The sequence below is a fragment of the Miniopterus natalensis genome, chromosome 13 (assembly GCF_054644295.1).
Source record: "Miniopterus natalensis isolate mMinNat1 chromosome 13, mMinNat1.hap1, whole genome shotgun sequence".
Taxonomy (NCBI): domain Eukaryota; kingdom Metazoa; phylum Chordata; class Mammalia; order Chiroptera; family Miniopteridae; genus Miniopterus; species Miniopterus natalensis.
In genome coordinates, this window is record NC_142093.1 from 14,323,972 (window position 1) to 14,336,482 (window position 12,511).

The 12,511-nt window shown below is 35.6% G+C and overlaps 1 protein-coding gene across 3 annotated transcripts in view; it reads right to left on the bottom strand.

Moving 5' to 3' along the window:
• Positions 1-12,511, bottom strand: part of MEMO1 (mediator of cell motility 1) — an 80,993-nt gene that overhangs the window by 28,054 nt on the left and 40,428 nt on the right. For 2 of the 3 annotated variants that reach the window (XM_087823445.1, XM_016218963.2), the window contains 3 exons: positions 9,289-9,357; positions 2,119-2,231; positions 67-178 (listed from right to left, as the gene is read on the bottom strand). In XM_087823445.1, coding sequence (XP_087679571.1) covers positions 67-178; positions 2,119-2,231; positions 9,289-9,357 — 294 coding nt within the window. The remainder of the gene's footprint in view (positions 1-66; positions 179-2,118; positions 2,232-9,288; positions 9,358-12,511) is intronic. The other variant, XM_087823444.1, reaches the window with a different exon arrangement.

Here is a 12,511-nt window from a genome sequence, read left to right on the forward strand (position 1 = left end):
TTAAAATAATTCCAAAGAAATTAGTATCTATGATTTCTCTGGGATTTCTTAGATTAATCAATATACCTTTCCATGGCTTTAGCTGTATAAGGCAAATGCATTTCAATACTGTGTTCATCTTCATCTGTCTGCAGAGACATGCGTTCAAACATTCCTGTCTTCCATAGTTCTCCGTAAACTAAAAAGATTTCAAAATATAGTAAAACAAATATATTAATGTATATCTTTATCCTATGAGTCTCCACCCAGTAACACAGAACTGCATGCTTCAGCAAGAGACAGGCGCCCCACGTGATATTCTCCTTCATTTTTTCCTCCACTTTTATTTTTAAAAAAGAAAAAACTAAGTTTTAACATATCAGACAAAACAATAATATACGTAATAACTTACTCAGCATTTTTATGTTACATAGTTATATAGGTACTATTTTAAATTTTTCGTCAGTTCCTTTCATTATATCGCAAATCACCTCCAGGTCTAAGCCTTTCCTAACTTTAATCAGCACATGCTAACAAGAGCAAGGCTGATTACAACTCCTACTGAAATATGGGAAAACCACTGGTCCACCTACTCATGAAATTAATAATACAGTTTTTGCATTTTGCTTTGTTTTTCAATAAAATGTATAGGATTATTATTTCACACCTCAGCTTCTGGCCAAAGTAAGAACAGAAAATTCCCACCAAGAATGCTATTTGCCTCAATATTAAAAGTAAAGCTTGTAGGATAGACCAGAGCATAAATTTACCACAGTATCATGCCATAAATAATAGTAAAATGATCTAGTAATTCAGACCCTTCTGATGAATTATACTTAAAACTGAATACTGTACAGCAAGAAAATGATAAAATTTAATATGCAAAAGTGTATATATGAGTGTCTTTGTCTTATCATAGGACTGAACCAACATTTTTGTAACTACCTCAAAGAAATGGGCTTACCAGTATCAAAGAAAGAACCACAAATGGTACTAAGACTTTTTTCTACAAAAATATACCTGATTAAAAATCTTCCATCCCTTCTTTGGCAGGCTATCCAATACCAAAATTTTCTGAATGCCACAACAAAGCTTTAAAGTACACCCCATAAAACCAACCCAGAGAGTGACACTACGAATACTCCTGCTTTATTAATAAGATACATTCTAACAAACTGTTAATACTCCATGATACTAGTAAGTTTCTTAATTAACTTCCCCAAATTATGGAAATTTAGGCCTAAAAAATATGGGGAAAGAAGTGATCATTTTCCTTTGTAAATGGTTTCTTTCACACTACAGAAGCATATTTTGCAAAATTTCTTGGGATAAGCACTCAACGTACTTAAAATACAATTTGATGAACTAGAAGGATACATACCAAGTCCACAAATGTGGTTACTAGTGGAAACGTAAATTGAATTCAGATGAGGGGGAAATTTTGAGTCAATTGTGGACACTGATGAGTATGTGTAACACTATTTTCTATACTTTTCTGTATTTTTTAAATTATGCTCCCCCATCCTCCAAAAATAAGTCAAAAAGTTTTACTTTTTCCAAATATAAAATAATACCCAACTAAATTAGAAATGTGATTTCTGAAAGCGTATGGAAAAAGTAAATCAAATTAATAGGTATTTTTAAAATAAAATACACATAAGATTTATGTAACACCTTTCAGAATTTCACATCTATAGTCTCATTTTTTCCCATAAAAATCATGTGAGAGGAAATAAAGGCATTATCACCATTATCTATTTACAGGGAGGAAAGTGATATACACAGAGGTAGACTAACCCACCCAGAATCTTTCATCCAGTTGTGATGGGAACCGATTTCTTGTCTCACAGTACAGTGAGTACATAGTACTTTCCTGAACATAAATGCCACCACTACAGTCTGGAGACTAGTGGATCTGACAGATTTTTGTGGCTGGCAAAAAAACTGTGGTTCTCTTTCAAGCATATAGAAGATTTCCTTTCTCTGTTTTTATTGTCGTAGATTAAGTACAACAAACTTTATTTTTAAAATTGAGATATTACTTTTGATATTCATATTTTTAAATTTTTTACATTAACTTATAATTCCTATTTTAAAACCTTTAGCTGTTTTAAAGCTAGATGACTTCTATATACTTACTCTTTTGGTCAATACGGAGGTCATACAGAGGTGTCCTATATATATCCACACTGGAAAGTGCACATCGAGAGAGGGGCACATGGTGAGAAGGCCCAAGGATGAAAATCCTCCGGCTAGGAGATATACAACAAAGAACACAGAACAATTGCACTTCTACACAAATCTTATTAAATAAAAGAAAAAAAAAAGAGTACATTTTTTAAATTACATGTAGTACTGTTTTCCTTGATTGATTTCATTGCCTACTGTCTGTTATGTGCTAAATTGCTGTCCCCTAAAATTCGTATGTTGAAGTCTCAGCCCCAGCACCTCAGACTGTAACAGTATCTGAAGATAAGGTCTTTAAGGAGTTGACTACGTTAAAATGAGGCCGTTAGAGTGAGGCCTGAATCCAGTATGACTGGTGTCCTTAAAGGAAGAGGAAGAGACACCAGGGGTGCACACGCACAGAGGTGACCCCATGAAGAGGCAGCAAGAGGGCACCCATCTGCAAGCCAAGGAGGGCCCCAGGAGAAACCAGCCCTGCCAGCACCGCTATCTTGAACTTTCAGACCCCAGAACTGTGAGAAAATAAATTTCTGTTGTTTCAGCTGCCCAGTTTGTGGTATTTTGTTATGGCAGCCCTAGCAAACTGATGTACCTACTAATGATTTGCTCCTCAGCTATTTAAGTTTACTTCTTTATCTGTCTTTATGTTGGAAGGTCTTTAAAAGAATCATGTTCAACACCTGGAAATATCAGTTACTAATTATCTACAGTAAACCAACCTGTTATGCTTAAAATCATGTGTGTATTTACAATGGCTAGAAAGTTTTCAATAACTATATTAATTCAATTTTAAACATTTCAGCTAGTAAATAAAATCTCAAAATTCTAATGCATTCAAAACTGGCCTTCTAAGGTCTAACACAACTTTAATAAAAACACATAATAGTACAGATTCTAAAAGTCCATGCAAAATGTCATTACAAAGAAGCCTTCTGATGAAGCTATTTTCACATGTCTCCCATGGCAGAGAAAAATGGCATCTTGTTGAGAATTCTGTACAATAAGCTTTCTCTGTTCCCATTTAAAGTAGAAGTCATTCTCCAAAACAAAGAAACTTGATGATGTGTTATCTGCACTGTAGGCTAAAGAAAAGAGCTGGGCTAAACTGTAGCTTAAATCTTTACAATCCTTTTATTTTGACATCAGGAGCAAAATTAACTTCCTTTCATTTTATCTCCAACAACTCTACAATCTAAATTCCAAAACTATCAATTTTCTCTGTTCTCCTAGATTCATATGAACAAAACTTACACACTTGCACACCACACTCACACGCAAACTTACAGACCCCAAAAAGCCAAACTTCTGAGAAAGAAGGGAATATATGATTGGCTATATATCTAGAAAATTAAGAACTGCTCATTGCTCAATCGACAAAGACTGACACATGAGCTAGTTCTTTCATATCAGAAACTAGCAGGCCAAAGAATGCATGCTTTAGCAATATATTTACTTTTATAAAATTCTACTACAGCTAAGAAAAGTAACCTATTGCCTGTTGTATGTTACTTGCTAGTTGGAGGGCTGGGAATGAGAAAGATATGGACAAGGAAAAGGTGATCTACGTTCAGAGTCCCAAAACCTTAAGACATCACACATCGCAAACATGTAAGACTGCATCCAAAGGCCATTTCTCGTCAGAAACAGAACCTCTTTTCCTGCCCCTCCCCCCACTGACAATACTCACTTCTTGTCATCACCATTATGATCAACTCAATAACCATTTCAGAAAAAAGATCAAATCTACTGATTCCTAAATGAACAAAAATAGATACCACTATGTTCTCCTATCTTAAACACCTTGCCCACCGGCTATTTAGAACCAGAACTCGCCATGTGGCTGGCTACTTTTCCATCGTAGCCAGTCAGCAAGGTGTTTAAAATCACTTAAATTAATGTAAGTGCAGGCACGAGTTATCTCGTGACGGGGCAGCAACGTTCGGACACAGAAACACACGTACACACGTGACTGGTCAGCAAGGTGTTTTAACAGCACATCAATATCACCACGACTGTTGTAATTAATATCTAATGTGGAACACAGACAGTGGTAACTGAGTATTTAAGTGGCTTGCCTAAGAGCAAGAATCAAGGATGAAAAGAGGCATTTTTTATGTTTGAGGAATACATTTCTATGAAAAGAGAGGGGAGAGGGATGTAATATTTAAAATCAGAACACTCCTGGGAAATCCAGGATAATTAAAACATGAAAAGAATTTTAAAATATCAATCTAAACTCAAGGTATAGATATGTTTCATAGGTAAGTGTAACAAAATTCTCACAGTGGCCAAAAGATGAGCACTATCCAGAAATAAAGACGCATGGGGGGCCTGGAAAGCCTAACTGTCTCCTCTAATACTATTTACCTCGCCTGCCTTTCTGTCAGACCCAAACTAGATGAAACGATGAAGACTGCGGGGGAAAAGAGCTCCCTCGTCTGAATTATCCGGCTATATACCCAACAGATTGAGATTCTCTCCAGTTTGGCAGAAACTCACCCAAATATGAAGTTCCACACTTGGTGAAGAGAGATAATAGGAAAAAAGAGGCTAAGAGGTCCCATCAGCATAAAACCCTTAAAAGTGATATACCCAAAAACAAACCAAAAGAGGCTAGGTATCACTGAAGAAAAAAGTGCATATTAAAACCAACAGTAATCACAAAATGGGTTTCTGTTAGCCATATGCTAACAAAAAGAATATTAATAAATAAAAGATAATGCATTTTCTTTTTCTTTTTTGGTAGATTGCTAGATCCAGAAACACCAAGGCCATAGAAATATTTTGGAGAGAAATGAGTAATAAATGCATTAAAAGAAATGTCACTTTCTGTCCATTTAATAAATCACAAGGTGCTCTATCTTTAAAGAAGTAACTTTTAAATATTAGCATGTCATCACAGTTGTCACAAATGTAAAAAAAACCTTTAACATAAAAAAACGGGGGGAAATTGGTAGGCATTCTCTTATAAATAAATGTCATTCACATATAATACCTTCAGAGAATTCACATTTGTGGAGTTACTTTCTATGGGTGTTATCTGTGCACCCAATACATAAGTTACCTGAGTGCCCTCATAAATATTCAACTACTTATTCTAAATAATGTAACACCAGTAATTTTTTAAAGGAGTTTCATGGAAAGTGCAGATATTTTAACTAAATAATAAAAAGTTGTGTGGCCCCAAATAAGATTCCTTTTTGTTCTCTTTTTCTGCCATGCCAGACTTTCTGAAACATATGAATCAAGTTACTGTCTAAGTATATCCTGAGTTTATTTTTAATTAAAGTTTTAGTAATAGGAAAAGGCTTTGCAACTATAAATATGGAAAGAACTTAACTAAATGTATCATTTTTTAAATTTCTTAAACAGCCAGCCAGAGTGCTATTTTTGAAACATAAATTGGATCCTACACTCTCCTGCTTTAAAAAAAAAAAAAGTCTTTCAATGGCTTTCCCTAGTCAGAGGGTAAAATCCAAAACCCTTAAAATGGGTTCTAAAGTCTCAAGTAAACTGGCCCCTTTTTGTATTACTCTTCCCCTTGATCACAATTCTTTGTTACTGGTCGTCTTGCTGTTCCCTGATGATACAAACTTTGCCTACTCCAAAGCCTGCACACGTTCCGTTTGCTTGGTTTAACATCATTTCCTCAGAGATGCTTTCCCCAAAACCTAATCCACAGACCTTAACCACAATCTAAATCTGATCACCCTGTATCACAGCAGTTCTCAAAGTGTGAGCCATAAATTCCTCAAGACCCTTTCAAGGAGTCCGCAACATCAAAACTATTTTCATGATAATACAAAGAAGTTATGTGCCTTTTTCAGTGTGATGACATCTGCACTTACGGTAGAAAAGTGAGGCTGGGTAAACTGCTGGCACATCAGCACTATGATCAAGGCAATGGGATCAAAATGCGCTAGGAGTTATGTATTCTTCTCCACACGTTTCTGGTGTGTTTTTAAAGGCCAGTTTTACTTAATTTCATTAAATCTTGAGATGTGAGTATAATTTTATAAAAATATTCTGTATGACAAAACGCATTCAATTTGTGGTGATAAATGCATAAAGGCACTTCTGCTGCATACAGAATATGTCTCAGGGAAAAGCATTAGTGTGACTGTGAGTAGTGAGCTAAACTAGACTTTTTTTTCATGGAACACAATTTTTACATCCAAAAATGACTGTAGACAAATTATAGTTATTGCAATTTAGGTACCTGGCAGAAATTTTCTAACAGGATGATCAAAGTGAGCCTGCCACTTCAAAGAAGACATCTGACGTATTTGTTGCCAATAATAAAATTGAAGTTTTTAAGTGAAAATTAGACTTTTGCAAAACTTCTAATGCTGTGAGATTGACAGCTTCCTGATAGTTAAATATTTTTCTGATGAAACTGGTGTGATACTAACATGTGGTATTTTTTTTACATTGTATGATAAATGTCAACATTTGAAAGATCTATATAACTCAATAAGCAAATGCTTTCCAAATGTTCAATGCAAATGTTACAAAAATCATACAAAGGTAAAAAGATTCCTTCAAAGGGTAAGAGAGTGCAAAAGATGATTCTGATTGACACGTGGAAAATGACTTAGAGCGAAAGGTGAGAATGGAAGCTGACAGTACAGAAATTAACCTTCTCTAGAACTGTTCTTTATTACTCTGAGTTCCCAAAAGGATGTTTTTTCTCTGTTTTCTCAAAGCACTCTGAAGACAGTGCAAATCCCAGAGGGGCACTTTCAAGAGAATACAAATATGACTGTCAATTATTATTTTTAACACTCAGACCTTCAAATTAATTTATTCAGAATTCAATTATTATATACTAATTACAAAAAATAATGGGATTACATCATCACCCATCGTTTGCCTCTCTTTTTACCGATCTCCTTCATCGTTTTCCAAGTCTGTGGTTCTCTTGCTTTTTTATGTTTTATCTTTTTCCTTCCAGTCTCATTTTCCATCAAATTATTTAACACAAGTTTTCACTTCTACCGATATTGGCTACAAATTTAATTCAAGGGTACCCTTCCAGCACATATCATCATCAATAAGGATTTTGCCAAATAGAAAAATATTTGGGAAAAGCTGTTACATAAACTAACCTTGATGATAGCTGGTTTAAGGTCCAGGGTTAAATAAAGGAAACTTTTGAAAATATTTCCAATCTGTTATCTATTTGCTCTTATGAAATAATTTAGTTAAAATTGCATATTAAACATGTATCAAGAAATATTTGTAAAGATGCCCCTCAAAACATCAAAAATGAGGCAGGGCTAACCAAAGCCTCATCAATTTGGCAACGTATCATTTTGTTTATTTAAAACTTACTAAAAGTAATTTTCAACAAAGGTACAGTACAATGAGTACACTACATAAAAACAAAAAAAGAGCACCTTTTTTGTTTTAAAAAACAACAAATTGCTCAAAGGAAAAAGAGTAGACTGTGGGTGAGATTTTCTTTTAAACTCACGACTGCTGTGAGTTACTTCTTTTAAATGATTATGCTTCATCTCTACTAGTACATACGTACTACTATTACTAGTACTACTACTAACAATCAACATTAAGCGGAATTAAGACGGCTGATTTTATCTATTCACATAGTATGTATATAACTAGCAATACAGACTGGACCCTGATACCGGTTCACATGTAGTAAATTAACCATTTAAAGAAAATGCTGGTCAGAAAATTAGTAACTTAGGTGGCTATTTCCAGCAGATATGTTTGAAAGTTGATGTTTCTCATTTTAGAGAGTGATATACTACTCAGTCTCAATTTGTGAGGAAGATTTTTATAAAGGTAATTTCAGAGCTGTCATCAATATTAAACGCTTATATGCTTCAAAAACCCTATGGAATACACTGTCCAATCCTAAATTCAGATAACCTTATCCTGTCAACAAGAAATTATTCTTTCATTAACCACAACTTAAACAAGTACAATAAATAATTTTAAATTACAAAGTGATTAAAATACAATAGAGGGCTTTGCATTTTTCTTAAAAATGCTCATCTCCAGATTTTCAAAAACATAATAAAAATTTAACCAATGTTTAACTGTTAGTGTTCCTGGACCCAATTCCAAAATGGGGGGGGGGGGCTGTTCTCCACAACTCCAACAAGCAATTCTTGGACACTTTGCCTGGAGATAGCATCAGACTTCACAGATTATGGGTTCAGTCCTACAAGACTGCTCCCACGACCCCCACTTTACATGCCAGTCGGAAACCTAGGTTGTAACCTGTACTTCTGACAGACTGGCTATAAACCAGGGGTTCCATGACCCCCTCCTTAGGTTCCATTAATTTGCTAGAGCAGCTCACAGAACTCAAAGAAACATTTTACTTACAAAACCACTGGTGTATTATAAAAGGATGCATAGGGTGAGGTGTGGGGAAAGGAAATGGAACATCCGTGCCCTCTCCAGAGCACCACTCTCCCTGAGATCTCACCAACCCGAAGCTCTCCGAGCCTATCCTTTTGGGTTTTGATAGAGGCTTCAATACATAGTCATGATTGTTTAAATCATTGGGCACTGGCGACTGATTCAACCTCCAGGCCTTCTTCAATCCCCAGAGGCCAGGAGCGGGACTGAAAAGATCCCACCCTCTAATCACGTGACTGGTTCTCCTGGCAGCCAGCCCCTATCCTAGGTGGGACCCAAACATCACCTCATTACACCTCTCTGTAAGGAGACACCTTTATCATACGCAACACTCAGGGGAATTCCAAGGGTTTGGGGACCCGTGTGTGAGTCAGGAACTGTGGATGAATACCAAACACACATGAGAAATACATTTTGGTCATCTGGATGACCAAATATATATTTCTTATAAATCACAATATCACATTAACCTTCTAACATTTCCAGAACTAAACATTTTACCAATCAAGGGGAAGGTAAAAACTAAATGTTCAGACAATGAAAGATAGTATTAAAGCTTTCTATAACCTATAAAAGATATAATCAAATTTATAAAAAGTCAACTTCCTAATGAAATACAGTATATAATAACAGTAAGTATACAAAACAAATTACTTCAGTGACAAAGCAATTATGATATAATTCCCAGCATTATCCCATAACAAAACCGTCTCTAACTTTATTACTTACGTAATAGATGGATCCACTTGTTTGTAAGCATGAGCAGCACAAGACCCACAGTACGTATATCCTGCATGGCTATAAAACAAAATATTTTTTAAACTTAATAATCATCAGATTCAAAAATCAAGATATTCTGAAAAAAACTTCTGAAAGAAATATAACTCTGGTAAACATAAGTGAACAGATTAAAAAGCAATGTAACTAATAATGAACTTCTAGGTGATAATAGGAAACATAATTGTTCTGTGTTCCTATATTAAATTTTAAAAAGAAGTGTGCGATTTTTTTAGTCAGAAGAAAAGTTCGATCTGGAGATATCCAAAGCTTACTTGAAGATGCTAATGGAACACTAATGGAGTATGGGTTTTTAACATTCCCCTTCAATACCATTAACAGACTGTCCCGTAACAATGATCAGACCAAGACCAAGTCAAATCAGAGCAAAACAACACCCTACAGCTACAAGGCAATCCCCGCCAGGTGAGAGGCCTGGCCCTCTTCCGTCCCCTTTCCACCTGTGAGGTGACTGCCTCCGCAACGCACTTTCCCCTCGTGACTCACTCAAGTTACCTAATCTAGGAACATTTCCCTGAGTGCTTTCTTATTCGTGTGTGGCCAGTGGTATACTGGTAAATATTTAACAACTGGCTCTGCGGGGGAAGTATACATATACATATGTAAATAAGTTCATTATAAATCTAACTTAATTAAAAAGATATGTACCACACGACTTACAAATAATGAAAAAATATGTGATACTCTTTATTGCAAATTCCACATAGCCAACTGTCACATCGTTTTCACTGATTTTACCTTGACTCCTTTATTCATAGCCAAAGACGGCTGCAGTTGACAAGAGTGAAACAATGACAACACTCATTCAACAATGACATGAATGACTTCTTTACTGATTAGATAATAGCTTTCAAATACTAGAAAGAATATTTCCTTCCTCGCTTTTTTGTGCCATTCATAATGTAAAGGCTACAGACACAACATAATTTTAAGTTGAATCTGCATTATTAACCTTCCCTTATTACTGTCTTAAGACAGAAAATCAAGCCCTGGCCAGGTAGCTCAGCTGGTTAGAGTGCCATCCCAACAAGCCAAGCTTGTGGGTTCAGTCCCCACTCAGGGCACATACAAGAATCAACCAATGAAGCATAAATAAGTGGAACAACAAATTGATGTTTTTCTTTCTCCCTTCCCCCCCATCTCTAAAAAGTAATTCGTTTTTAAAATCAATCAATAAAAATTTTAAAAGATCAAAAAATAAAAAAATAATAATAATAAAGCCCTAATCTGTAGCAATTTGCCAACAATATGGAGTAAATCACTCCTCCAATATGACCAATTTCAAGATGCCCAGTAACCTGAAAAGACAAAACACAGTCTTGAAGAAAATATTTGTAAACATATATCTAATAAAGGATTTGTATCTGAATACATCAAAAACACCTAAACAAACAACCCAATACCTTAAAAAAATAGGTAACTGTTTTTGCAAGACACAGAGTTCTGAAGATTGGTTGCACATCATGAATATACTTACCACTGTTCTGAGCTGTTCACATAAATGGTAAAAAATGGTTAAGATGGTAAATTTTGTTATGCATATTTTATCACAATTTTTAAAAAATTTTAATAGGAAAACATGTGAATAGATACTTCATCAAAGAATACATTGGGATGGCAAATAAGCACATAAAAGAATGCTCAACTTCACTTAGTCATTAAGGAAAGGCAAATTAAAACTAAAATGAGCTACCACTCAACACTCACTACAATAGCTAAAATTAAAGAGTGACCACACCAAGTACGGCAAGGATGTAGAACTGAAACTCAATCTGTACTTGTGGAAATGTAAAACAGTACAACTACCTTGGAGAACAGTTGGCAATTTCTTAAAAAGTTAAACATACTCTGCCCTATGACGCAAGACATTCCACTACCTAAAAAAAAAAAAGGCAACGTGTCCACATCAAGATTTGTACACTAAAGTACATCCCAGTTTTATTTCCAATAGCCAAAAACTGGAAACTAAATAACCCTCAAAACATGAATGGAGACCTAGGTGTTTGGCTCAGTGGTTAGAGCATCAGCCTGTGGACTGAAGGATCCTGGGTTTGATTCTGGCCAGGGGCACGTGCCTAGTTTGCAGGCTCGTGCCAGGCCCTGGTCAGGGTGGGGCAACCAAGCGATGTGCCTCTCTCACATTAATGTTTCTTTCTCTCTCCTTTCCACTCTCCGTGAAAAAGAACGGAAAAAATATCCTCAGGTGAGGATTTAAAAAAAAAAAAAGGTGAATAGATAAATAAATTTAGGTATATCCATGCAATAGAATACTCTTCAGTAATACAAAGGAATGAACTATTGACACACTCAAATAATTGTACTTAAAATGGTAAAAAAAATCAATAAAGAAATATACTAAGTAAGAGAAGGCAGACAAAAAAAGTTCATACTATGTGATTCTATTTACACAACTCTAGCAAATATAAGTAATCTGCAAGGTGGGGCAAAAGTAGGTTTCCAGTTGTTCATATGGAAAATAACACAATACTTAATAAATAACAATATAAGAATCAGCTGTTTTGCATACCCACAACTGTAAACCTACTTTTGCCCCACCCTGTACAGTGACAGAAAACATATCAGTGGATGTGGAAGAAGAATTACAGAGGGCACAAGGAAACCTGAGGATGGTGAATATGTTCATTATCGTAACAGTGGTGACAGTTTCATAGGTGTATACATAGCTCAAACTTATCAAACTGTGCACGTTACATATACGTAGCTATATGCTAATTATACCACAGTGAAGCTCTATTTGTAAAATGCTCCTCACCTGCCCTGGCTGGCAGGGCCCAGTGCTTGGGGTGCCATCCCACACACCAAAATGTGGTCGGTTCCATTCCCCGTCAAGGCACACACACAGGTTTGGGATTCAATCCCTGGGAGGGAACCAACTGATGTGTCTCTCTGTCTCTGTCTCTCTTTTCATTCCTCACTCTCTAAAATCAGTAAAAGCATTTCCCTGGGTGAGGATTTAACATAAGTAAATAAATGACACTCATCTGAACCAGTCTAAGATGCGAATGTTAGAAAGAGATTCACGTAAGTCAATCCCAGCAACACAAAACAGGGATGTGCTTACTTGGGAGCTACATAATATGGGACACACACTAAGCACACGGAATTCACCCAGGGCTTTATCAGTCAGATTTAT